The following is a 27,382-nucleotide window of genomic DNA, read 5'->3' on the forward strand; positions in this document are numbered from 1 at the left end:
TGATGGATATTATCCTTCAACTCGAGCAGAATTCTGTAACTTCTTTTAATTAACTTGGCACATTAATAGGGAATTGATAAGGAAGAGCTTGGCTGTGTGTGTCTTTGCAGTGCTTACTTTGCTCTGCAACAGTAGTAGTAGAGAGCTGACTAACAGAATGTGAAACGGATTGTATATTGTTACTTTCTCAGTATGGATACAGTGCAACACCCTGACTTTGAAGGCTTTGTAACATATTTATATGGCTATAAGAAAAAAGGCTGACCAAAAATTTCCTTGTGTTAAATAGCATGAAAGAGGAACATTAATGGTGGGGTGAGGAGAGTGTCTTCAGGGCAGCAACGAGTGAATTGTCTTGCTTGTGGCACTGGTTGTGCCTTTCATCTGCGACCACGTCTGTGCTTTGCAGCTGGTGACATTGTTCAGAACACACGTTTTATACCATGCAGTAAGTTACCCAAAGTGCACACCTGGGCAGTGAGGAAATGCTGCCTGAATGCTTTGAAGAACACCACTGCTTGGCAGCTCTTTGCCACGGCATTTATTTAAGAGCCTGCGGTGGGGGTTCCTCATGGTGTATATTTAAGAGTTTTCATCAGTGGAGGACCTGTCTCCCCCATACAAACGCTGTGATCCTCAAAATGCCAGGTGTAATGCCGGAAATGCCTGAGGCAAGCTTCCCACTCCCCCACGGAAGCTCCAGTTTGGTTCCCACCTTTCCTTGGGAGTGGAAAACAGCTCGAGGGGAAACATTTACCTTGACGAGAGTGACCTGTGTGCCAGGCGACAAGATGTGCTGTTGGTATATCAGTGCTAAAGGTGGATGTTTTTAAGGGGTGGTTTATGTGCTGTATTTATTATTAGCATAGGTGATATGTTGATGTAAAATTAGGTTTAGTTTAAGTGTTGGTAAAAATGAATGCTTGCCTTCTGTTCAGGTTTCACATCTAAACCTTTCTTACTTTAAGCATGCTTCCAGTGTGTGTATTAAACCATTCTAGCACAAGGGTTTTTTTAACTTTCACGAGGCCTTTTCTTCTTGACAAGTGCCAGAATTTGTTTTCGTACTTGGTGTTTTGTATTTATACCTATTTATCTTTTCGTTTTGTGTGGAACTGTGACATCGTTATGAAAGTGTATTTATTTTTGTACTTCATTTCGTTTTCACCGGACACACTGCACAATAAACTTTAACGTCTTTGACAAGAACCGCCTTTCTCTCACCGGCCGCGCGGGGGCAGCCGCCGGCCCTGAGGCGAGGGGCTGGGCGGGAAATGCCGGCGGAAGGCGACGCCCGGCCGCGGCGTCATGTGAACGGGTGCAAGATGGCTGCCTTTCCCTGGTGAGGCGGAGGGCGGGGGGCCGCTGGCTGTGGGGGTCCCCGCGGCTGTGTGAGGCAGCCGTCGTGCTCAGCGCCCCTCACAGCCGAGGGGATGAGGTGGGGAGGGGGCTCGGAGAACGCCCGAGTGTGCCGGAAGGGGAAGCCTCGCCCTCCGGGAGCGAAAGCGCTCGCCGCTCCCGGGGCTCTTCTCCTGTGGGGCCTGAGGGAAGTGGGACGTCCGAGGGTGGCGGGAGGGAGTGGGGCGCTGGGTGCAGTGGCTGCGGTGCCATGGGGTCGCAGGCTGTGGAGGTGCTGACAGCCGTCCGGAGAGATGGGGCGGTGCAGCACAGATTTACAGCGCCGTGGTGTTACCCTGGGCTCTGCGGGGTGCCGCGGCGGGGACACGGGGCTGCCACACGGCAGCGGGCCCTCGGGGTCCGTGAGGGAGGCGGCCAAGGGAGCGAGCATCCCCGGTGCGGGTCTTGCTTCTAAGCGAGAAGGTGTTGGGTTGGTTTGATCACTTCATCCCCTCTGCTCGGAGGAAGGAGCCGCTGAAGGAGCGGAACCAGATGAAGGTTTCGTACCGTGAACCTGAGTTTACATCACAGGTTACTGGCTCAGTTTAGCTGCTTCTTTCACTGGCCCTTCGGAAGTAGAGACGGTGCTTAAGGGCTGCAAACTAAAGGCGGCTTCTTGCGACGTGCAGTATTTCTGCGGGAAAACTCGGTGTACAGCTAAAGAAGCTGCACTGAGTGGGACATGGAATAGCTTCGTCTGGTGGTTGTTGTGGAAAGGAAGGATAAAACAGGCACTCTTTCTGTGCCAGAGAAAAGGAAAATATCTTCATAGCTCGTTTTTCTTCAAAATCGTTTAAAATGAGCTAATTTTCTGTTTGTGTTCTTTTGTTGTTCTTTTAACACAAGAAATACACCCAGTTCTAGGTTTTGATGTGGCTGATGGGTTAGTCCTGAGAAAACTAGAAATGAAACCTCATGTGAGGTTCATTGACGAAAGTGATAGGCAGTAGTGAGAGCCAATTAGAGCATTAGGATGCCCGAAGGTATCTTCCATATATCCACTGCCATGCTGAAATCACTCTCATGACATTAACATGTGAGCAGAATTTCATGGTTAATAAAAAGTGGAAATAATTCATGGATTTAAAAGTTTAAAAGGTTAATAAAACCTCAGTTGGTTTCATAAAAACACCAGAGCTGCACTTTTTATAATGAACACACCGGTGCACTTTAAAACCTGAACCCATGTAGCTGAGGAAATTTGTGGATATAAGAGAGCTCTAACACATCTGGGTGCTGGAACTGTTGGTGCTTGGCGAGCACAGTAGTTTTGGTGGGATCTGTATGTGTGGTCAGTGAGCTTGCAGAAACAGGAAGGAATAAATGTGTCTGTAACTTACGAATTTCTAGCAGTACCAAAATAGGATGAAAACCAGGGCCTGCAGCCAGAAAGCAGAGCAGTGGGGCTGACAACAGTTTGGGTTTTGTGTGGTGCAGCACTGAGGTAGCTGGCTAACAAGTGGTAACATTGATGCAGAAGTGGCCATGGAGAAATAACGAACCAGAGTAAAATGTTCTGATGCGTGTTTTTCTGTAATATGGAAGATACTGTCTTGCTGCAGGGTTTAGCAGAACACTAGCTGCCTTTAAGCATTGTTGGATGCTGATTTTAAAGAGCTGTTTTGCAAACACATGAAGCTTAAAACCTAGGGCTAGAATTCATTTTTGTATTAAATATGTGTAAATATCTAGATATATTGTTTGAGGTTTATGTAAAATAACGATAGGTACATTCGTTTGTTGGGTGCACTTTGTTCTGTTATCAATACCAATATACCTCTAGTGTTGTAAAGAGATTCTTTTCCATTTTACCTGCCATGCTTGTTTGTGCTCCCTGTAAGCTTTCTGAAGCCTGTGCTTTAGGATGTTGGCAGACTGGCAATTGTTGAAGGTAGAGAGTGGTGGCAATTGCAGTGATGCTTGTGTGTGTTTAGAGGATTGAAAGCCGCTGTTAAAAGAGCGCCTGCAGGCAGGGGTGTATCTTACAGTATGCACTGGAGATGAAACCCTTGCTTGGCGCAAGCCTTATTTTAAGTTTACTTAAAATAAGTTTACTCTCAGAAGTTGGCTGCATTGCTGTGATGAAGAAGGAAATTCTTCATCTCTTTTCCCAGGAGAGTAAGTGGAACATCATTTCAGTGCAAGCTTGGACTTGCCCCCTGTATTAGATACATTACAAGCTGTTTTACCACTTGAATAGCCACATTGTAATGTACTTTTGAGAGACTTATTTGCAGGTTGCTGATCATTCACACGTGTGTATTAGACGTATATACTGCCTGGTGATGTCTCGCATTCTAATTAGAGTAGGATTGATTTTGGCCTGTGAGTGGTATGCCAAGTGTGAGCTGTCAGTGACATCTTTATTTACTGCTATATAGGAAATATCTGTAAAGATGAGGTATGGAAAGTTGAGTGGCTGAAAGTAAAATTTCTTCTGTTTCGGTTTTATGTATCTTGGTAGAGAGGGAAATTCTTGTCTTTATATTGACTTACTTTTCAACATGCGTTTCTTTCTGTTAACGTGTCTGCATCTGTATAGATGTGGGATGTGTTTCTCTGTTCATTAAGTATGTATATGGTTATTTATATGGATAAATACTTTCCCTTTACTCTTTTTAAGGCATGCAAGATCAAGAAACTATGTTTCAGAATCTGAAGTATGCAAACTGGAATCCATACCCTTGGATTTTGGCGATTACCATCCACTAAAGCCCATTACAGTGAGTTTCTTCTTGTCCTTTTGGAAAATTGAAGTGAATTAAAACTGATAGCATTCTTCTTTTTACTTCTGTTCCTTCAAAATTAAAATGCTTTGAAGCTGATGGTAGTACTAGTGAAGCTGCTTTCTGTTAGTGGCTTATTATGTTAGAGAGATCAAGGTTTATTCTGTTTGTCCTTTACAGAAATTTGCTGATGCTGTTATGGGTCAAAACCAGTCTCCTTCTGACAAATATAGCATTCCAACTTGTGGGTTTTCTTCGTTGCATTAAATGCTGAATAATGGATAAGTTTAAAATCAAATTGTTGCATTACAAATAACCTGCATAATTGCTTGATGTAAGATTCGGGTTTGGGTTAACTTCCAGTCAGCTGTATGCATTAAAACATTTATCATTTCTTTAATGTATGAGAGGCTTTTAAAACTATGGATGTACAAAAAAAATCCAGCTTCAAAGAAATGATAGTCATACAGTACTGAATGATAAATGGACAGCACCTTCTGCTCAGGAAGGTCAGTAGGGAGATATGGCGGAGGTCTTAAAAATGGACCTGATGTTTCAGGCTTGAGTATTGTACAAGAAAGTAAACATGAGACAAGCAGAGGAAAACAAATATCAAGGAGGAGGTTGGAGGAGATGGACAAAACCAATAAAATGGAGGGGGGGGGGGGCTGTGCTGGAAAGAAATTTAGAGTGGTTGTTCTTACAGTTCTGTGGACCTGGAATTGGAAGGGGAAAAAAAAAAAAGCAATGGAAATGCTATCAAAGAGTGCCTCCAGGTTCAAGGGTAAAGGAGATGCTTCCTTTTAAATGTGGATGCTCATTCTAGAATTGGTTTTAGTTGTCCTTGCTCTCATTGCAACAACACAATTCATGTAGCACATATTTTGATGATTTATTAAAGTAAAAAGGGGAAAGAGAAAGCTTTTTTAGTAGTGCTGAACTTTTCTTTTAGGTTACTGAATCCAAGACCAAGAAAATGAACCGGAAAGGAAGCACTTCTTCTACGTCCTCCTCCTCTTCCAGTTCTATGCTGGATCCATTGAGCAGTGTACTGGATGGTACTGATCCCTTGTCATTGTTCGCAGCAGCTGCAGATCCTGTGACTACTACTGCGACCATGGTAATACTGGACGCAGTTATGTCCACTACATAAAATAACCCCTCCCCTCAAAAAATTCCCACAAAGCCAGCCCTGGATAAAATAGATTTGTTTTGCCAATTAGGAGGTTAATGCAAATGAGAAATATACTTTATTAATAGAATAGCATATTCTTCTTTTCTTTACCTCTTCTGTGTGGTTGATGTTGACATACTTATTGAAATACGGTTTTATTTTTTTATATATATTGTAACTTTTGGAAGGATCAGTTATAACTTGAAATATGAAGCTGACCTTTATAGGTTTTCTCTTTTTTTTCCAGAATTGTATTTAACATTTGTTCTCTAATTCCCCTCGTAGGATAGCACACGAAAGAAACGGGATAAAGATGACAGCTCAGCAGTAGGAAGTGACTTTGAACCATGGTCAAGCAAACGTGGTGAAATTCTTGCTAGATACACAACAACAGAGAAGCTCTCTATTGTAAGTGGCAGCTTCTCCAGTTTTATTTGTTTCTACTAGACCTTTAATGGATTTTGATTATTGTTGTTTTGCAGTTATTTAATGGCTAAATACTGTCCCTCCAGATTTCAGTTTTAATGTTGTAGAAAGCTGTACCACAACTCTCACTTATAATAATTGTTCTGGAGCCAAGTCCAGTGATCTGTGAATACTTAGAAGCCATAACTTCGTCTTTTTGTGTAACAATACAAATTATTTCTGGTCTTATATCTGCTTCTAAACCATTACGGGCTTCATTAGCAGTGTAATTACCCTGTGAATTCTTAGAATGCTAGTGAGTACGTGTTTTCTGAAGTCTGCCTTTTCTCTTTCTTCACAGAATCTATACATGGGATCTGAAAAAGGTAAGCAGTTTCTTTAACAGCAATAAATTTTGCTTGAGGTGGGGTATAGTGGCAGGTTTGTGGTCAAGTATAGTTGAAAAGCATTTTCCTGTCCTCCCCCATTCCGACGTGTAGTTGGATCTGCGTTTTTTGTGAACAAGATTTCTGCTGGAATTTTACTTAAAGTAATTATTAAAAATAAACCATGCAGCCACCTTTGTCTTGTATTCCTGTAGGCTGATGAATTTGTGATTACGTGTTGTGGAAGGAAATGGGATTCATTACCTTCCACTATAGCTTAAAACTTTCATTTAAGATTCTGAAGATCATCTTTATCAACTCTTCTGCTTGCTGGAAGGGAAAGCAAACAAGTCCCTTGGGAACTTGTTCAGTTATTCTCTTTACATGAAAGTGAAATGGTTTCAGCTGTATGCTGAGTGTTCAAAAAAGAACCAAATGTTAAATATTTTATCACGTTTTCTAGCAAAGCAAATCTGGCTTTAGTAGTTATAGCTGATTGCATAGTAAATCAGGGCTTTTATATATGATTAAGCATGCAGCACTTCAGCTTCTGCAAAAATATGAAATACTTTTTTGGAATGAGAATGGTCAAACTGAAACAGGATGCGCAGGGTGAGTGTGACATCTCTGTCCTTAGATATTTTTAAACTGACTGGATGTAACCCTGTGCAATCTGCGATAACTTCAAAATCAGACCTGCTTTGAGGAGGAAAGTTGGACATAGACCTCCATAGGGCTTTTCTAGTCTAAATTATCCGGTGGTATTACCCAGTGGGTCCTTTCTTACCAGCAAACCTTGCAAGAAAATCTATTTATATTCAGTTTTGCTTACTTGCCATTCCCTGTTCAAAGTGAATGAGCGGTAGGTATGTTTAAATGTTGTCCTCATAAATAGTCACCAAATAAATGAAACCACTTGTCTTCTAGCATGGAAGCAGACTAGTTGTCTGAGTCTGTCAAGCTTCTTCAGGTTTATTTCCCCTTAGAAGTCCAAGTAAAGAAACTCAAGCATGCAATTCTTTACAGGAAAAGCTACAACTGCTGGCTCAGCAGTTTCTGAAAAAGTGAGGACAAGGTTAGAAGAACTGGATGATTTGGAAGAGGTGAGAGAATTTTCTGATCCAATTACATCACCATTTAAAAAGTAAAGTAAATTTGTGAAATAAAAATCTTTTATGAAACTTTTAAAAAGGTCCTGATTCCGCATGTGCTTATGCAATATTTAGTTAAGTATATACTTTCCACAGGACTTCTCCAGTAGCTTCAATCCTTATTGTTGCAGAATTCAGGCGGAGTCATATTTTTGTATCACTAGAAATTGTGATTTGAAAGTTCACCTGATGTACCAGTGTTGCTTTACCTCAGTTCTGTTCACGGTCTGCAGATGCTCTAAAATTTTGTGGAGCCTGAAGTTTTAACATCTGATAATTTCATTTGCTGTTGTTGCAGAAGCTGCATCCTGTCTACCTGAGGTTAATTAAAGTTACATTTATGTGCTTGATAGAAATACTGAGTACTCAAGTTGTTTCTCAGACTGCAGTATTTGACTCTGCAAAGATGAGATCTTCTATAACTCACTTTCCTAGAACCTGAATTTGTGGGGTACTTCTAGAATTGTTTTGGGTAATGTTGCTTTGAAACTGCTGCCTCTTCACTAGCTTCAGGTTGCCTGTTGCCTGAGCCAGTACAGTTCTAATACTTGCATATCACAAAGGATTGAATTATTTTAGTAGAAAAATCAAGTACCCTTTATCATAACCTTTTATGAAACTGTAATTGCATTTGCATTTTATCTCTTCATCTATGATTGTTTTACTGATGGTTGTTTCTAGATTCTCAGGTATTATGAAATCTGTCTGTAATACGGCTTAATAAACTCATCAAAACTAGTGCTGAAGCTAGTTTTTAATGTCACTCTTATTTCTGTTGAAGACTATTCCAGAACCACCTTAAGATTTTTCTAAGTGCATTTTTAGTAACTTTTTTCCTCTGTCAGTTTGGTTCTAAAGCTTAAACAATTATTTCTGCTTCCAGGTTTAACTAGCTTATTTTTGCTGTGTAATCTTTTTATAAGGTCTATAAGGTCTTTGAGAAGACAGGTCATAGGAGTGCTTTGATTCTGAGCATGAAATGAAGATGGTCTCTCTCTCTTGCTGATTAGGTTTATTTTCAATTGCCAGGGGTCACAGAAAGAGCTGTTGAATTTGACTCAGCAGGATTACATGAACCGAATTGAAGAACTGAATCAGTCTTTAAAGGATGCTTGGTCCTCTGATCAGAAAGTAAAAGCTCTAAAAATAGTCATCCAGGTAATTTTTACATTTTCATTCTGTACAGAACTGGTGAGTTTGGTGGTGGTGTGACTTTGTCCCATTGCTTTCTTGGGGAAAGGTTTTCTGATACTTTTCTGTTGCTTGCTTCTGTTCTTCACTGAAACCAATTTCTTTGAGTTTTATGACTCCTGACAACAGTTGGATTTTCAACTTTGTTGTTATATATTAATTTTGACTAGGGTATGGAGAATGGAATTCTCAGAGTGGCCAAATGACAGATGTGGAAAATTTACCTGGTGAGGGATAATTAGTATAAATAACATGTAGTGATACCAACTTTTTTGAGGGCATGTAATTTCTCTCCTTTTCCCCTTCTAGCCCCTTGCTCCCTACCCCAGGTGGTAACAGAATGACTTTTTGAATGTCAGTGTTCCCCATCCAGAATTACTAAGACAATCAAATAATCTGATTTAGGATCCTAGCAAGCTACAGAAAACAAATCCAGATATTTAAAGTGTGTGTATGGTTGTCTTTTTCTTTTTTAAACTTGTCCACAGTCATCTTCTGGCTCACTTGGGGTGATGGGCTCTGAGGGGGGCAGGGGGAAATAGGACAATTAAATGCTCTTTTTGTTTGGCTTGGCCTTTAAAAAAAGCCAGAGGCAGAGTGCATCAGAGGACAGATGAGATAATGACATCCTTAAAAGCTGTAAAACTGATAAAATGCTCATAGGCATCAAGTGGGGTTATATAAAGTAATGATTTTTTTTTTCTTTTGTCATGCTGGATACTCGTTTGAAAACTGTTTACAGTAATTTCAGCTTAAATTGTGGTAAAGATAATGAAGGATATGAACCATAAAGTAAGTGGGATCACATAATTATATATGACCCAGGGTGACTAATGTTGTGTTGTAATACTATGAAAAACACTAATACTGTAATACTAAAAAATCTATATATAACATTTTGAAGTGTGAATATTTTAGTGAAAGAGAATGTGAAAAGTCTTCGGATGAAAAGGGACATGGATGTACTGTATTTACAGTGCATTAATAAATGTATCATCATCATGGTTTGACTGGTTTGACAAATAAAAAGTTATAAAGGATAACAATTCTAGACTTAGAAAGCAGGATAGGGTGGAAACATGACTGAGCTTTTCTTGTTGTGGTTCTGCCTAGTAAATAATGTAATATTAAGAGTGTTATATCCTCTAAAAGAACTAAGCAGTTTTCTTGACATCAGGCTGTGATTATATGCATAGTCTATGATTACCATCACCTACTGGTTAGTGTATAACAGGAGGGGTAAATTTGGCCTTTGTTATTTTCTGAAATGTATGCTAGGCTGGAAAAAGCAATTTTGATTTGAATGCCAGAATTATCTTGATGTAAGAACTAATGATGAAATTGCACTGATCTTTCATTTGGACATTGGGGATGAAGCTGTCATTTTGATGCAGGAGTTTTACAGCACTTTAAGTGCAGAAAAAGTTCTGGTTATTAAGGCAGGGTGTGCATAGTTGCTGGGGGAATACAGAGCTTTAGCTGGAACTTCAGGGGGGAAAAAGAGAGTTGGTGACCTTTGGAAGAAGGGGCAGGCAAATCAGGAGGACTACAAGGATGTCCTGAGGTTATGCAGGGAGAAAATTAAAATGGGCAAAGCCCAACTAGAACTTAATCTGGCTGTTGCCTTTGAAGACAGTAAAAAATGGTTCTATAAATACATCAGCAACAAAGGAGGGCTAAGGAGAATCTCCATTCTTTATTGGATGCAGGGAAACATAGTGACAAAGGATTAGGAGGAGGCTGAGGTACTTAAAGCCTTCTTTGCCCCAGTTATTCTCTGGGTATCAGAAGACGGGGGCGGGAGCAGAATGAAGCACCCGTCATCCAAGGGGAAATGATCAGGAACCTGCTACACTACTCAGACACACATGTCTATGGGGCCAGCTGGGATCCACTCAGGGGGACAGTGGGAGCTGGCAGAAGTGCTCACTGAGCCACTGTCAATCGTTCATCAGCAGTCCTGGCTAATCAGGAAAGGTCCCAGTTGACTGGAAGTTAGCAGACATAATGCCCAGCTGCAAGTAGGGCTGGAAGGAAGATCCAGGGAACTAAAAGCCTGTCAGCCTGACCTTGGTGCGGGGAAGGTCATGGAGCAGATCATCTTGAGTGCCATCACATGGCATGTACAGGACAACCAGGTGTACTGTATGGGTTTATGAAAGGCAGGTTCTGCTTGACGTAACCTTATATCCTTCTAGGGCAAGATGACCTTAGTGAATGAGGAAAAGGCTGTGGATGTTGTCTACATAGACTTGAGTAAAGCCTTTGACACTGCTTCTCACTGCATTCTTCCGGAGAAATTGGCTGCTCATGGCTTGGACAGGTGTACTATGCTGGACAAAAACCTGTCTGGCCAACCACAAAAGAGTGGTGTTAATGGAGTTAAATACAGTTGGTGACCGGTCACTGATAAGTGATCTGGCTGAGGGGATAGAGTGCACGCTCAGGAATTTTGCAGATGACACCAAGTTGGGTGGGAGTGTTGATCTGCTTGAGGGTAGGAGGCCTTTACAGAGGGATCCGGACAGGCTGGATTGTTGGGCCGAGGCCAGTTGTATGAGGCTGCACCTCAAATACTGTGCTCAGTTTTGGGCCCCTCAATATAAGACCAACCTTGAGGTGCTGGAGGGCACCAAAGCTGTTCAAGGGTCTGGAGAACAAGTCTTAGGAGAAGCAGCTGAGGGAACTGAGGTTATTTAGCCTGGAGAAAAGTAACATCAGGGGAGACCTGATTGCTCTGTGCAACTACCTGAAAGGAGGTTATAGTGAGGTGGAGTTTGGTCTCTTCTCCCAGGTAACAAGTGATAGGACAAGAGGAAATGCCCTCAAACTGAACAAGGAGGGGTTTAGACTGGGTATTAGAAAAAATTTCTTCACCGAAAGGGTTGTCAAGTATTAGAACAGGCTGCCCAGTGAGGTGGTGGGGTCACTATCCCTGAGGTGTAGCTGTGGCACTTAGAGACATGGTTTAGTGGTGAACTTAGCAGCACTGGGTTAACAGTTGGACTAGGTGATCTTAAAGGCTTTTTTCCAACCCAAACGATTCTATGATTCCTCAAGTGCCTTTTTAGAATATACTTTATTTGTCAAGAAGGAATAAGCTACTTAGAGTAAGCTGAAGTAAGTTGATTATGTGTGCTCTAAGAAAAGTGGTACTTAAGTGTTCGTGGTACATGTAGGTTCTAAACAGCTACTGAATTACCTTTCTTTGAAGATGACAGATTTGCCATGCGGTAGGCAATATTCTGCTTTCATTGTAAGATGTGAATTCTTGTGCCTGTTTTTCTGGTGCACTCACTTTTAAGTTCCTCCCTGATGAATAAAGCAAAAAGTCTAAGTGTGCCCCTCGTTTAAGCATGTTCAAATGTCATTATGGTCTTGTTAAAACCAAGCAGTCTTGTGGGGTATCGGATTACTTCCTGGATTTTTGGAATGCAATGAAAACTTGGATCTTTATTCCACTGAGATCAAAGAACTGTTTTCTGATGAAGGAGAGAGAAAGGACAGAGATCACAGAGAATACTGCACTTATCAGTCTTAAATAAAGATCAGAGAAGACTCGTAGTCAAAGGCTGCATTTAGCTCAAGTGGGGAGAAGGTGGGTTTCTCTCCTCAGTCAATCATTTGCCTGATTTGCTCAGGTGGAAGTTGATTTTTTTGTGAATAAACTTCTGCCAAAGTTTTGATTCCAGTTCAGTCTGCAGTTTGTGCATCATCTCTGAAAACAAAGTACCATTTCATTAAAAATCTTCAAAATTCCTCAGTGTGTATTTTGAATTTATATCATAGATGGACACATTCCTACCTGGACTTAACATTCAGCAACACTAGAACTAAATGGGTTGATATGTTTTCATACATGACTTTGTACCAGCTACCATTATAATCCAAATGCCACAATGATGTTGGGTGCCTGTGGATGGTGATTGATCACAGATTCCTCTGTGGAGCTGACTGGATCAGCTGGCTTGTTTCCAGGATGTTTGAACACAAACATGTGTTGAAAAGCTCATTAGCTAAATTTTTAAAATTGTTTCTTAATTTATCCTGTACAAAATTTTGTGTTTGATGGGGATGCTTAGAGAGATGCTGAGTAACTGAAAAAAAAAAACCAACCCAAACCCTTAAAAAGTTATTTTAAGAAAGAAGTGTCTTTTAATGCTTCTTCTGGGAGAAAATTTGTCTTATCTGAACAAAGGCACAGATCTGCATGGTCAGCTGAAATTTTGCATTGTGGATTACCTTACATAAAGGAAAACCAGATCTGTGTCTTGCTCTGCTGGAAATGAAGAATAGCCTGAAAAATACCAAGAGTGTTTGGTAGTATATGTTAGGGGTTCTTATGCTTTTTGCTGGATAGTTCGTGTTGGTTCTTTCCATTTGTAGATATTAATCTGTTTTAGCCTGTCTGGAGTAAAAGCACAAACTTGCATTGTCCTCTAAAAATGTTTCTGTTATGTTTGGTTTTTTTTTTCCCCTCCTTCTAGTGTTCGAAGCTTCTTTCAGACACGACAGTAATCCAGTTCTATCCAAGTAAATTTGTTTTAATTACAGATATCCTCGATACTTTTGGTAAGTGTCTCTTGTGCCAGACTTACTATGCAATTGTTAAAAAAGTGAAATTATTTCTTGTAATGTTACAAAACACCAAAGTTATCTGAAAATTGCTGAAATTACTCTGGCTTAAGATGGAATATTTCCAACATAAACATTTGGGCATTAGTGGTATAAACCTGGTATGTAATTGTTCAAAAACTATGAATGAATAATTTAGAATAAAAATACTTCATTTTCTAGTTCTGTGCTTTATGTATTAGTGAATATCTGGAAGAAAAATGATCTCTGCATTTTGAAATTTAAAACAGTGTCGTTATTATGAAAATATTTTGGTTTTGGCAGCCTCTTGATTTAGTATTTCATTCTGCTTATATTTGAGGAGTAGAAGCTGGGAAGTTTTCTTTAGCTGAACAGGGACTATGAAGTGATCAGAAAGTAGTTACTGATTTTTTGATTTATTCGAATAACTTTTAAATGATCCTTTAAGTGTAATTGTCATCCATTTCATGTGATTGTCTTGGTTTTTGCCATGTTATGGAAAAGATTTACAGTGGCATTCCAAGTAGAAGGGTATTTTTTTAGCAGGATATGCTACAACAGATGTTTTTTTCAGGCTTTGCTTCCTCTTTATGCTCTTTCCTACTTACCAAAAGTTGCTGAAGATAACATAATACCCAAGCTCAGCAAAGGCAGGACACCGGTTGTCCTTTCCTGGCTGGAGAGAAATTTGACCTGTGCTAGCTCTGCTCTTAAGAGAGCCGAGTCATTTCATCTTCCTTTTTATAGTGTGCGAAGTGCTAAATTCAGACTTGACACTACAGCCTCACTAGAGGGCAGCACAATGTTAGTGTTCTGGAGAGCTTTGTTGCAGCTGATTCCAGTGTATGTTGGAGAAGGAACCTTTATATCGACATTTTGTGTTTCACTGTTTGTTTGTTTGTTCTGAATAATTTTTTGTTTCTTTTTAAAACCAGGGAAACTGGTGTATGAAAGGATCCTGTCAATGTGTGTGGACAGCCGTGTCCCTTTGCCAGGTAACTTGGTGTTTGCTTCTGCTGTGCTCCTGGAAAAAATCATGTCTGAACTAACCTGAGGAAGGTTAAGCAGGACCCATCTAGTGTTACCTCCTGTGGGAAAAGTTCTGATTTTAATCTTGTAATTTTTAGTTTTTAGCAGAGTAAAATCCATTACTTACGGCTTCCAACATTCACCATTCATAAGCTTGTTCATGCAAGCTTACATTGTAACTGTGAAGAGTATACCTAAGGTATAATAAAATATGCTTGTTGCTTTGATGTTGCTAAACATGACGTGGGTCTTCCTGAGACTCAGAATTGCAAAGAGTGATATATAAGTAGAGGGAGAATGAAACATGAATGGCCAAATTAGATGAAGGAAGACCTTTTTCTTTTTTTGTTAGCATATGCCCCTTTCTGAAGTACTGCGTTTTAGTATCTTAAAGTTAGTGGTACAAATCTAACAAAGCTGAGAATCTCAGAATTTGGTAAACAGATGTTTTTGCTGCTACATTGGAAACTTGATAATTTTGCTTTAATTAGGGCAGGTTTTTGGAAGAAGCTGCAGAGGCCGTCATTGAGCTGGTGATGACTTTATTAGGATAAAATAATCTTTCTAATTTGGGCCATTTCTATTTTTCCACTTGAAGTTCCAACACAATGTAAAAGTCTAATTTGACATTTACAGTACAAATGTGTATGGCAGAAGCTCTTTTGGAAGGTCCTATATCCAAAGATATATTCCATAGAAACACAAGCATTTTCTTGCAATTTGGAGTATATTAAATGCGTGTCCTTGAAACATTCTTACTCTGTTGCTGGCAATTCAACAGTACCATTAGGTTGTAGTTAAATGTGTAGGATTTGAGCCAGAAGCTTGAAATCAAAAAATACATAAATTTGAAATAAGCATACAGAAAATATTTCTGATAAATTTGGTTGTTGCAGATATGACAAACTGTTCTGGTAGATGTTAATGAAGGCAGACAGTTCCCATAGCACGTCGTGATTACTGGGCGCAGCTACCTCCATTCTGGAGAACTGAGCTACAGAGCTGCCAGAGGCATTGTTGGTGGGAACTTCCCAAGCAGCTATAAAAGTGGGAGGGAGAAGGAAAATCTGTGCTGGCTGTGCACGCACTGTGAACCCCCAGGGATTTCAGGCCCAACTCCATGCTCATCCCTTGGGAACCATGTGAAACTAAGTTGGACAAGAACTCTTGTGGCTCTAGATGAGAAAGATCACCTTCCTCTACTCAGTCAGCATCTAGTGTGTGCCTTCGCTAGTCTTGGAAGTTAGACACTGTTGTGTGGAGCTGGAGCTTCTCACTTTCTGGGGGCAGGGTTGGGAGAGCACTGATATTTTAGAACTGTTTCCCAAAGAGTTTATAAACAGACATTCACAGCAGAAGCTGCTTGTGTAGCTTTAAAAATGAGAGAAAATGAACCCATCCTCCCCAACTATTTTGCCTCAAACCTTTGTTGATCCCACGAAGCCTATTTTTGCCTTCTGCTTCAGGCAGTGTAGAGAAAGAGGAGTCAGTTGCTGTGCAACTGCGTGCCCCCCTGACCAGAGCACTGCCCCCCAACCCATCTGTTCCACCCCAGGGTGGCAGCTTTTTCCTGCTGGCAGCTGACACAAATACTCCCAGAGCTCGTGAGGAGAGAACTGTGCTGCAGTGTTACATGTTTAGGGTACAAAAATAAGTGTTCTGTCAGTGTTTAATATTTCCTAATTCTTGCAATATACTTTTAAATAACATTATTTAAAAATATATTAGCCTTTTAAAGTAAAGAATTTGAGTGCTTAAATCTCTCTTATATGTATGCATTTGGTATAGATTTATATAGCTGTATTTGTCACAGATTCTCTGTATTTTTTCTTGCAATTTCTCCTTTTGGGGGAGGCAGAGGTTAGATTCCTAAGTAGCAAATGTGAGATTAGCTTCAAGTGCTCAACTTCAGCTTCTGACATGTTAATGCAAGCTAGAAGCTCTACTTACTTATTCTTGCTGTCTGTATACTCAGCAAACATGTTGCCTAGTTTATTATGGTGCGCCTGATTTCTTGGTGACGGGAAAGAGAATACAGTTTTAAACCAACCTCGGCTGTAAAGTAGCTTGTTTCCAGAAAGACTGTAACTAGTTCTGGACCTTTGTTTTTCCCCCCCCCAGATAATTTTTCTCCAGAGAGTGTGAACGACACGGCCAAAGAAACTTGCTTAAACTGGTTTTTCAAGATTGCTTCCATCAGAGAGCTCATTCCCAGATTGTATCCTTGTCAAATCAGACTCTTGGAGTCTGTTTGCAGGTTTTTCATAGACTTTCCCTGAAATGAACATGTCTGTTTCAATGAAATCCACAGCATCTGATGTTTATACTGTCTTTGTTTTGTTTGTTTCAGGCTGTATGTTTTGAATTTAAATTTGAGTCGTGTTTCATAGTCAGCTGAATGCTGAATTATTGGCAGTGTGGCACTCATAGAAGAGATGATGTGTGAAAACTTTTGCAAAAATCTAGATAAATCATAAAAATCAACAAAGTGTAGTGAAATTAATTACAGAACGCCGTGAAATAGTTGATTCAGTATGTATTTGGTATGTAAGTTTGTTTTTGTTTTTAAATGGCATGTGTCTTGGTTTTGTTCCTTAACTTGGCTTCATTTTAGTTACGTGGAAGCAGCAATACTGAAGTGCAATAAGTTCCTGTCAAAAATGTAAGAGTAAATGTTAAGTATGGGAAGGAAGAGAATGGGCAGGTTTATAAATTAATCTCAGGAGTTAAGCATGCAAATTCTGTGATTAATGGTGAATTAGGTTCTCAATAGGTCTAAGAAGCAGTCCTGAGAGGCTTTGGAGTGCTAAGTGGGAGTGCTATGGAAAAATTCAAGGTGAACTGTGATACAATTTCAAATGCAATAGTGATTTGCACTTTTGGAATATAGGTATAATTGTGACATCGGGAGTTTGCAAATTAAAAACCAGTGGCTTCAGATGGTGGTGGGGGGGAAGCAAGAATGCTGAAATCAAGAGTGTGGAAAAAAGATGGCATAAAAAAATGAAAGGAAAATACTGGTATGTCATATTGCTAAAGGCAGAGTTGGAGAAACAATTTAGGAGCAATGAACTGCTATCTGTTGAAAATCTTGGTATAAGCTTCCTCTGTTGGCAAACAGTGTCAGTTGCTGAGCTGAGAATGTTCCTTCACCTGTAATCCTCCTTTTTCAGTTTCGTTTTGAAATGAGTGTTGTAAGCCAAATTACTCCTATAGTGACAACTCTATTATCCCTAAAAAGCTATTCTTTTACTGGAATTGATGGGCCTCATCTGCAGGCACTGGTACAGCTCTGTCAAAAAGGACCTGTGGGAAAATGAGACATACAAGGAGTTCTGCCAGTTCTGCTTTAAGTGGCTGCTTTCTTCTCATTGAATTACACCCCTTCTATAGCTTTGCTGTCTCTCTGAAGTAGAGGAAGTTTTTCAGTTGTGCTTGTCTTTAGAAGCCAAGCATCCAACCTGGCTATCTGCACTACTCCTAGTGGCAAATACTGCTACTTGGATATAGGATGTGCGTGTTACTATACGCAGAAAATTTTACTTCTGAAATAAATGTTTGTGCTAATGTGGTGCTGCTTTGGTAGGTGTTTCTGTGACTCAGACTCAGTTGTCAGTCTACAAGACAGCTACTGACGTTCTCTCTCAGTGATGACATTCTGTTATCGATTGTTGAATCTCATTTTTGTTTCTGAAAAATCTTCACAGGGGCATTTCGGAATGTCTTCCACGGTTAACGTCTATGATTAGAGGAATTGGAGATCCACTGGTTGCAGTCTATGCAAGAGCATACCTTTGCAGGGTAGGCTATCATTTGACACTTTAGATTTGTCACAAAGATTTACTGCAGCTAGCTCTGCTGCTAAAGGGGAATTTAAGTACAGTTTGTATCTGAAGCAGCCAGCAGCCTGTCTCCTCCTTCTAACAAAAAAAATAAAATTTCTCTTGTTTTAATAATGGGGAATCTTTCTTTTAAATGTTCATAATAAGTAAAAATAATTTTATGTGCTGCTTATGCTAGTTTTTCATCTTCAGGTAGGGCAAAATATAAGGGACCTAAGTGGAAAGAGAGTTTGGACTTTGAGGCTACATGCTGTTGTCTGATTGCAGGGTGCTCTTCTTCACAGTTAAGCACTTTCTCTATGTTCATCTTCCTTCTGCTGCTTAAGTGTGTGTGGCAAGGCAAGCTCCTTGGCAGAGGAGCCACTTGGTGAAATGTTCAGACAGTGTCTCAGCTGACATCCTCAGCTACTCCTGCAGTTACCTTAACAGCTCAGCCAAGATAAAATTACTCAAGAAGAGACCCTAAAATGATTCAAGAAGTCATCAATACTGGAAAAATAATTGTGAAACACATTTTTGAAGTAGTGGCAAAGAACTCAACTATGACTGGGAAATGGTAGCAATAGCAATACTTGGTACACTATTCAGGGGTGTCCATGTGAATTCCTTTGTCTGCAAGTAATGGCTAACCTCTCGTTTACTCTTATAGATGAGCTGCTTAGTCTGTTTGAATCTTGAAATACAATAATGCATTTTGTTGTAGCTTAATCATTCCTGCTACATAGTGCAAGGCTTCTGAAGGTTTCATAGGAAACATTTTTATGCACAGTCCACCTTAAAGAGATGCATAATGATAGAGCAGTTAGGCCTAATAATCTAGTGATAGTAATTAGTAATTGCAATTTAGGGAGTGCTTGGCGTGATCTGTTTTTATAAAATAAATAAGATGATGGTTTTTGGAATAAAATAGTAGCTACTAAAATCCTGACTTTTCTTTAAAATGAGAAATCTTAGTGGACTGGGAGGCATTTAATCTTCTGTCTTCCAGCTGCTGACACTGTATTAATACTTCCATAATGAAGATAAGGAAAACAGGTATTTTTAAAAATATGAATTCTAGAATAGGAAACTTGTAGTATCAATATAAATGATGTCTAAAACCACAGTGTAATGAATTGTGCAAATAAACTCTTGTATGAAACCAGAGAGCCAGATATTTACACAACAGTGGAGCCACATGGTTTTATATGAAATGATATATAAAGAACTGTGCTGAAGTCAGCTAGAACTGCATATTCTCAGGGATCCCAGAAACTCGGACCCCTGGGTTTGTTTGAAGAGCGGGACCTTAAGCTGTTGAGATGGATTTGTTTGTTTATTAAGCCTGATCTGTTACTAATCTGTCAGCAGCTTCTCATTCATTATTGCATCTTTAGTAATATGTTTAATATATTTTAATTTTTTGGTATTTTTCATCTGTGTTACTGAAAACAGTCATGTAAGGATTAGTTTCCTTTGCGATATCAGTTTTACTACATAGGCCTTGTGTTTGTGCATCAGCTTATATTATATCTGTCAGTGTATTTTCCTTTGGGATCTTTGCTTCATTCTGTCCATGGAATAAATACACATGATTTTAAGCAACTTCTGAACTTTGACTTTTTAGATGTTCTTCATCATAAGGCCTTCTGCATACAATGGATATAGGCTGTTGCAGTGCGGGCACTGGGGTAGACATTGATTTCCTCACTGTTTATAGGCACTTGGAGCTGATGTTAGGAGAACCATGTTTAAACACAGCTGTAACTACTTCAGGGTAGTTGTTACTGGACATGACTAGCATAGTAAGCAAGGGAATAATCCATCAAAACCATGATTCATTATTGATTTGATGTGTGTGACTAGGTATACTCCTCTGGAAAATGTATTTTATCTTAACAGCTGAAGGAGAATCATAGCTGATTGGTGCAGATAAAATCTTTCTTTTAATACAGGTTGGAATGGAAGTGGCACCACAACTCAAAGAAAGCCTTAATGAAAATTTCTTTGACTTTCTTCTAACATTTAAGCAAGTAAGCAAATAAGATGTTGGGTTTTTTTATTTGCAAAATCACATAAATACACTCCTGAACCAAACTACCACATACTTTTAAAAAATCTTTAAAGTTCTTAAATCTAGATTTGGGGATGCTTCTGTACCCAGATGCAGTATGGGAAACTTTACATACATTCAGATAAATTGAAACTGCTCTGCTCAGCATGTTTACATACTTTAATAGTAATTCTTATGAGCTTGATATTTTTTCCCCAGCAAGCGAGAAATGCGTCAGAAAATCTCTGTATGTTTGTGATCTTGTCTGTTGTCATTTTGATTCATACACAAACTTTGTCCGGTTTGTCTGCTATTTAAATACCTTTTCGCAGCAGCATGTTTTTGTCTTTGTTTCAACAGATTCATGGGGACACAGTTCAGAATCAGCTGGTAGTGCAATGTGTGGAGATTCCTTTGTATTTGACTCTATATTCTCCTGCTATAGACTGGATTTTACAGTGCATTGCATATCATGCTCCTGAGGTAAGGAAGCATGGTAATACTTGATACTGAAGAAAGTGTTTGGGTTAAGAGTTCATTTTGCATATTAAAAAACACCTTCAGTCAGTATTTACATGGGTGTGAGAACTGTCTATTTATCTTTTCTATACAGGACAAACGTTCATGTCCACAAAGCTCAAGTTAGGAATACTGCCTATGAATTTGAAATGGTCTGTTTTTTTCTTGCTGTCCTTTAGCTAGTTTAATCTTTATTTCCCAAATTCATTAGTTTCTTCTGTCATATAGATATAAAAATGATTTGAGCAAACTGTAGCTTTGTAATTGCTTAACATAGTCAACAGGCAGTCTGTTTTGCATTGTGTGGCAGAGAGTTGATAATCTTCACCTCTCTTGCCAGAGTAATTGACCTGGCTGGCAAATAGTAATTACTTTGAGAAATGGCATGGCTGAAGGATTGCAAATTTCACTTCCATAAAATGGTGGGCTTGATTAAAATGCCACTGTACTTATTCCAGTAGGTGTGTTTTATGTTGTACTACACCATTGTTTTCTTGTATTATAAATGGAGGATAATTTATAATACATTGTATCCTGTATTATAAATGCAGGATAAGACAGGATTATTGGAATGTATTGGGTAGGTAATTAAAACAGCTTTTAGTAGATTTTACTACAGCAATTAAAGCTGAATTTATTTGCCATCTCTACTCCCTAATTTTAGTAAGTAATTCTTTCAGGTTCTGCTTACTGAGATGATGGAGAGATGCAAAAATTTGGGGAACAAGTAAGTATTGTACAGTGTAAAAGACTTGAGTCTGTAATGAGTACCTGTGAGTCCCTGTAATAAAATTCTCTCTCTCCCTTTTGAAAACACATTTTGGGTGCATAGTATAGCTTTTGTTCTCCCAGTATCTTACTAAATCATGATTATGAACATCTGTTTTCCAGAGATGAATTCTAGAATATGGTCGATCACTTGTAGAGCAAAAGTTAATTAATTTAACTTCGTTGCTGCATTCTGGTTCCTCAGCCAAAGTTTAGGAGACATAATATGTTCCCCATCAGCCATGCTTGATTCCTGGTTGTGCTTCATTTTTCTGTTTTCTTCCCCTTCCTTTCCCCCTAGCCTGCACTGGCTACAGTCAGTCCGTACATGAATTTTGCAAGGGAAGTTGTAAAGCAACTTACACCTTTGGAAGATGGTAATATTTAGATGGCTGCTTTTTTCAATGTTAAAATAGGTATCCCAAATGTCTCCTAGAAGCCTGTGTGCAGAATAATCGCCTCTGGTGACTAGTTCAGGAAGATGGTCTGAAAGTTTTGGATGTACTTTGAGCTGTGTGTATGGAATTTGGCCTGCTGGCAAGCTAATCTCAGTTCATTTTGTTGGGTAGGTAGGCTGAGTACTGTGACAGTTTTCGGTTATCTGTTTTTTTCCTGATGTGCTTTGCACAGTCCAGTCCTGCAGTAGCTGAGGAACTGAAATATGTTAATCATTCAGATGAGGAATGCTAGCATTAGCATTCTGTGACTGAGCTAAGGGGTGTGGGGAAAGCGTGATTTTAAAAATGCAATGTGAAGATGCTGTTATATCAGAGTATATAATATGGGTAGTAATCTGTGTACTCTGCTGAATTAATTATTTTGTGTAGGTATTGATTTGCTTTGTGGAGCTTACTTATAAATCACCTTTTAGCAGTTCTCATAAAGATGGGCAAGGGGCCTTTAATTTGTGCCATTTTGCCCTTTGAAGGAAGGACAAAATGCTGAGTATGATGAGTTGAGGTTTTTTGAAATGTTTTTGGGACATATCTTTTTTTGTTGTTACTATTATTATTATTGGGAGGTTGACTAATCCATTGTAAATGATCTGTAAAGCATGACAGTTTTCCTTTAAAGTGGAGTTCTGTGGTTTTCTGTCTTCTCATGACTGTCAAAATATTACAAAGCAAGAGGCATCAGTATATAAATCTTTAAATAATCTCAGTGTGTTCCGTGAACTACATCACCACCATCTAAGTGAAAAGTGAGAGCCTGCTTCTCTGTATGGTGAAGCATATACCTACTGAACTGGAAGTTCTTGTCTAATGATAAAATGCAAATCCCAGTCAAATTGCAATGAGACCACTAAAGCTCAGTCAGAAAGCACAGAGGATGCTGGGCTATTCTAAGCACTCCGTATATTTCCCTCAAGGTAAACTGCCCTGTGTTCAAACTGTCTGCTTCAGCCTAGTGAAGGACACAGTGTTTTATGAGGCAGCTTCTGTGCTAACTCATGGCTGAGTTTGCCCAAAGCAACTGCCTTTTGAATGGTAGTAGATTTTGTTTCTTATGTTTGCATGATACAATCAATGAACTGGGTTTTACAGTAACATGATGAGTTCTCTGTTCCATCGGTAACTTTGGCTTGATAGTAATGCAGATATGGGTCGGAATTATTAATCATAAATGTCTGAATATGTCACTGCCAGTTATCATATGATAATGACTGTTTGGATTTATTTAAATCCTAACAATTTAGCTGCTAGAAATTTCACTTTTTTAATGTGTATATATATATATATATATATATATATATATTTTAATTCAATGAGAAAAACTTCAATAGAGATTTGCCCTTCCAAAATATACTTCTGAACTGTAGTTAAAAAGAGAGAGTAAGATTCCGAATTTGTTGGCTACTCCTGGTTTACTTGATCTTTCTAGTAAATTTCTGGTAGAACAATGGCCTGGTAGAACAAACGGGGGTGGAACAGGTATTCTACAAACTGGGCTGTCTTTTCCTTATCTGATGGCTTAATGTTTTCTTGTTTTGCTGAGGGTTTTTTCTTCCTTATCACCTTCTTTAAAATTTCGAATTGATTCTGCACAGTTTTTAGTTTAAGAAGTTTGGATTAATGTAAGTGAAGGTACAACCAAAGTTTCATCGATGTTGAGCTTAATTGATTTGTTTTATGTTCATTGTAGTGCTTTGCTGTTGAATTCAATAATGTCAGCGTTCAGAGCGGAGTTTATTGCTGCAAGATCTATGGACTTCATTGGCATGATTAAAGAGTGTGATGAATCTGGATTCCCAAAGGTAAGTTTTTGTATGCAATTTGTAACAGTTCCTGTTCATTGCCTGACAGAGTTCTTTATACAGTTAGTTGCCTGCCTAACTTGCACAGCATTTAAATTGAAGGTGGTTTAATCAAAAACTCTTCTTGCACAGTTGTATGTGCCAGAGCAGTGCTGGACAGACATGCATCTTCTGCTGGTCATTTAAAATTTTTCATTAACTTTTCAGCACCTCCTCTTTCGTTCCTTGGGATTAAACTTGGCATTGGCTGATCCTCCTGAAAATGATCGCCTTCAAATATTAAATGAAGCCTGGAAGGTTATAACAAAGCTGAAGAACCCACAGGTGAGTTACTGTCTGTTCTGTTTCATTACTCATTCTGTGTTTAAGGCAAAATTGTTTAGTAAGCATATGCTTAGCATGACATTGTTTACCTGTTCTAGGTACAGACAGTTGTCAAAAAATGTGATGCCTGGTAATATCTGTATATGATCCCTGCTTTTCTGAGTTCTGTTAGAACAACTTAATTCTATATAATGTAAGTCATCAGCAACTTTTGAGGTCTGTTGTTTAGTGTTAGATCTTTAGGTCTGCATGAATCGTACCTCAGAAGTTTATTCTTTTAAGTGTAATTAATAATTAAAATAATTAAAAATAATTAAAATAATTAAATATAATTAAGTCTAATACTTATCATAACCTTTCATAAATATTGCTAATTGTAAGCCATGTGTATTTCTAGGATTATATCAACTGTGCTGAAGTGTGGGTGGAGTACACATGCAGGCATTTTACGGTATGTGCAACTTACTTTGTTTCATTTGAAGGTTTTCTGATATAGACTAAGTAGCTGTATTAGCAGTTTGGTGTTAAAAATGGAAAAGCTATGAGTATCCAATATAAGTGTATAGGACTTCAGTAGTGGAGGAAATAATGTATTTCCTTTCATGAAAGATGAATAGGGACAAAAGATGCAGCTTTGAAAGAGTCTTCACCGCTGCCCAGCACTGCCTGTTTCTTAGCCTTTTATTTTAATGGCAGGTGAACCAGTTTAAGTAATGATTTACTACAGCTATGGCTGAAGTTCCTGACTTAACTAGAGCTCTGTAGAAAGCTGATGCTTAGGCAAATGGAACTCCGACTAGTTTTCAGTGACTTGATTCATGTGCCGATTTCATTACTGTATTTTGTAACCTCATTTTTCACTACACAGAAACGGGAGGTCAATACAGTTTTGGCTGATGTTATCAAACACATGACTCCTGATCGAGCCTTTGAAGATGCTTACCCCCAGGTAAAGAATTTGTTTTGCCTGATCTGTAAAAATCTGATGTGCATTTTCTTAGATGAATTTAAATCTTAAACGTTACTGATGCCTGTTACCACAAAATAATTCTTTTTAAACCCTGGCTGTAATTTGGGAAGCCTTTTGGAGCAGTGTGATGCTGTGATTTGTTCCTTCACTTTTGTCTGCACATCAGTCTTTCAGAAAAATAGTAAACCAGAATGACATATGTATTTAGAAGTAGCAGTAGTTAACTCCTATACCAACAGTGGTGTTCTGCTGAAGAAAATGAGCAGTCATGGCAGGCTGTTTATACAGAAGTAAACCTTAAAATAATCTCTGCTTGGCATTGTTAAGGCTTCAGGGAATTACCATGTCCAGTTCTGCATGCCAGGTGAGATGTGAATTAGTTGAAGAGGTTCTAGAAGAAGGTTTTTGTGGTTACTTGGAGGGTAGATAAAGTGCCTACAAAAGAAGATTTAGAAAATTGGTTTGGTTTTTGTTTGTTTATTTTGGTTTGGTTTTCTTTTAGTCAAGAGAGCTGGGATATGCAGACTATAAATCGGAAAAATCTGCCTAACTATAAACGACAAATAAAGCCTGAGAAGGCTGATCACCCTCTCATTATATGAGTTCAGAAGAGCATGTTGGAAAAACATCTGCTAGGAACAGCATAGCTGTAGTTGATCCTGCTTTGGGGAAAGAAATGACATTGATGAATGCTTGAAGTGTCTTCCAACCTGGTTTTCTATGAATAAATAGAGAAGAATAATCCCTGGTGTGGATAGTCTTGATGCAACTTGTATTACAATAATTTCCCTCTATTTTACACTTTTATTTTTTTTCTCTTTAGCTGCAGTCAATTATTCAGAAAGTTATTACCTATATCTATGACTTCTCTTTGCTTTTCTCAGTGGTAAGTGATACTCTGTTTAATAAAGTTTTAAGAACCATTTAGCACTGTTTCTGTAAGAGAATTTACCTGACTTGGTAACTGCTGCTTACTACTTATATATTCATTATTCTAATTCAAATTTTCTCCCATTTGTTTTTCCTTAGGCTGTTAGATTCTGTATGTTTGTTACTATGGCATAAGTGACAATCAGCGGAAGATAAAATACCATTTATTTGTTTGTGTGTTTGTGTAATTGCTGATAGCTGGTTTTATGTTACAGTCTGTACTTAACACGCTCTGTTATAGGGCTTAAATTTGGCATTGAAACCAAGCAAAACTTGGAGAGGTCAGGGATTGTGTATGAGGTAGAGAAAGAGGAACAAAGGGCATCAAAGTGCTGAAACCAGTTGAAGAGCAATATTCAGGAGTGACCCTGTGGATTTGGAATCAAGTCTTGTTCACAAATTGCTCAGATAATTCTGAAAAACTTACCCTTGCTATGTTCTTGATATGATACAGAAACAAAGTATTTCGGATTTTAGCAACCTAAAGCCTTATCTTGGAAGGAAATGTGACTATCTTGGACCTTCATAAATCACCCTGGGTACATGGAAAATGGTTGCTGGCGCATGGCCTGTTTTCATTGTTTTTAATATCCTTTCTTTAGTTCCCATAGATGTCTGAATTTGTCATATGTTAAGCTGTTTCAGTAAAATAATTTTAACTGAAACAGCTATGAATATAAACCCCACCATATTTACTGTTTCAGTGTATTGTTTGTAAAATACCTAATTTTACTTGTTTATGTATTTGTACCTTCAGGAGAAATTCCTGCCATTTCTGGATATGTTCCAGAAGGAAAGTGTGAGAGTGGAGGTTTGCAAGTGCATTATGGAATCTTTTATTAAGTAAGTGGAGAATATTGAGATTAAGTGCACTCTGGAGGGTCTGGGGAATTTGTTGACAGATTGCTAGGGAAGGTAAGTCAGTATATAGGCCACGTATCTTGTGAAGATGTTCCAGATTTTGGGGAAAAAAAAAGTGTCAATTCGGTTAATCTGTTGATTGACTGTAGAACTGTTCACAAAGCTGAAATTGAAGTAATAATGTTGATGCTGACTTGCTGTGGATTAACACAATATTTGTTCTCTGAGCTTTTTAAAATTTACATTGCCTAAGTCAGTTTATGAAATTTATTTCATGTTCCAGCTGATGTGACAGCAGAGAACTGTTACTTTACTATAATGGAGGAAGAGTGACAGTCTCTTGTTACAAGATCCAATGCAGAAAAATGGGTATTTCCACAGTTGAAAATGAACTTACAAGTCCTTCCCTTTTCAAATAATTAACATGTTTCAAATAATTAAAATGTTCCTTGAAACATTTTTTACTTTTTCACCTTCCCTTCAGGTATTTATATACACTGCTAATTCCCCCAAAGCCTGCTCTTCTCTAGGCTAAACAGCATTTGCTCATGAGAGATGCTGCAGCTCCTTAATCATCTTAGTGGTGCTCTGCTGCACATGTGCCTCTGTACCTAAATGTGGCATACACCATGCGTGCCCGTCCATCAGTAGCTGAGAAACTTTACTTCTGGATAGATCTAGGATTGCTTTGTTTTGGTGTTCCTAGATTGCCTTAATGTATCCCATGTCTAGCTTTTTGTGTCCCTTAAGGAGTCAGATTCTGTAGCTTGGCAGTAAAGCTTCATGTATTAAGATAATATTTCCTGACTGGCATTTGTTGGAATTG

At 38.8% G+C, this 27,382-nt stretch overlaps 1 protein-coding gene across 3 annotated transcripts in view; it reads left to right on the forward strand.

Moving 5' to 3' along the window:
- The first annotated feature begins 626 nt into the window (after positions 1 to 626).
- VPS35L (VPS35 endosomal protein sorting factor like) overlaps positions 627 to 27,382 on the forward strand; it is a 56,791-nt gene continuing 30,035 nt past the window's right edge. Inside the window, exons 1-21 of one of the 3 annotated variants that reach the window (XM_061473304.1) lie at positions 627 to 1,342; positions 4,022 to 4,121; positions 5,077 to 5,244; positions 5,584 to 5,706; positions 6,065 to 6,089; positions 7,116 to 7,192; positions 8,270 to 8,398; positions 12,919 to 13,003; positions 13,963 to 14,022; positions 16,178 to 16,274; positions 16,671 to 16,718; positions 17,764 to 17,857; positions 19,833 to 19,910; positions 20,291 to 20,413; positions 21,130 to 21,176; positions 23,360 to 23,471; positions 23,679 to 23,795; positions 24,193 to 24,246; positions 24,664 to 24,744; positions 25,589 to 25,651; positions 26,453 to 26,538. In XM_061473304.1, the coding sequence (XP_061329288.1) occupies positions 1,275 to 1,342; positions 4,022 to 4,121; positions 5,077 to 5,244; positions 5,584 to 5,706; positions 6,065 to 6,089; positions 7,116 to 7,192; positions 8,270 to 8,398; positions 12,919 to 13,003; positions 13,963 to 14,022; positions 16,178 to 16,274; positions 16,671 to 16,718; positions 17,764 to 17,857; positions 19,833 to 19,910; positions 20,291 to 20,413; positions 21,130 to 21,176; positions 23,360 to 23,471; positions 23,679 to 23,795; positions 24,193 to 24,246; positions 24,664 to 24,744; positions 25,589 to 25,651; positions 26,453 to 26,538 (1,835 nt within the window). In that variant the 5' untranslated portion in view covers positions 627 to 1,274. Of the gene's footprint in view, positions 1,343 to 1,413; positions 1,439 to 4,021; positions 4,122 to 5,076; positions 5,245 to 5,583; positions 5,707 to 6,064; positions 6,090 to 7,115; positions 7,193 to 8,269; positions 8,399 to 12,918; positions 13,004 to 13,962; positions 14,023 to 16,177; positions 16,275 to 16,670; positions 16,719 to 17,763; positions 17,858 to 19,832; positions 19,911 to 20,290; positions 20,414 to 21,129; positions 21,177 to 23,359; positions 23,472 to 23,678; positions 23,796 to 24,192; positions 24,247 to 24,663; positions 24,745 to 25,588; positions 25,652 to 26,452; positions 26,539 to 27,382 lie in introns of those variants that run through there. The other 2 variants (XM_061473305.1, XM_061473306.1) reach the window with 2 other exon arrangements.

This window comes from Pezoporus flaviventris, unplaced genomic scaffold, assembly GCF_033815535.1.
Source record: "Pezoporus flaviventris isolate CSIRO_AGI_PZ_B2104156 unplaced genomic scaffold, CSIRO_AGI_Pfla_v1 ptg000078l, whole genome shotgun sequence".
Lineage (NCBI taxonomy): Eukaryota > Metazoa > Chordata > Aves > Psittaciformes > Psittacidae > Pezoporus > Pezoporus flaviventris.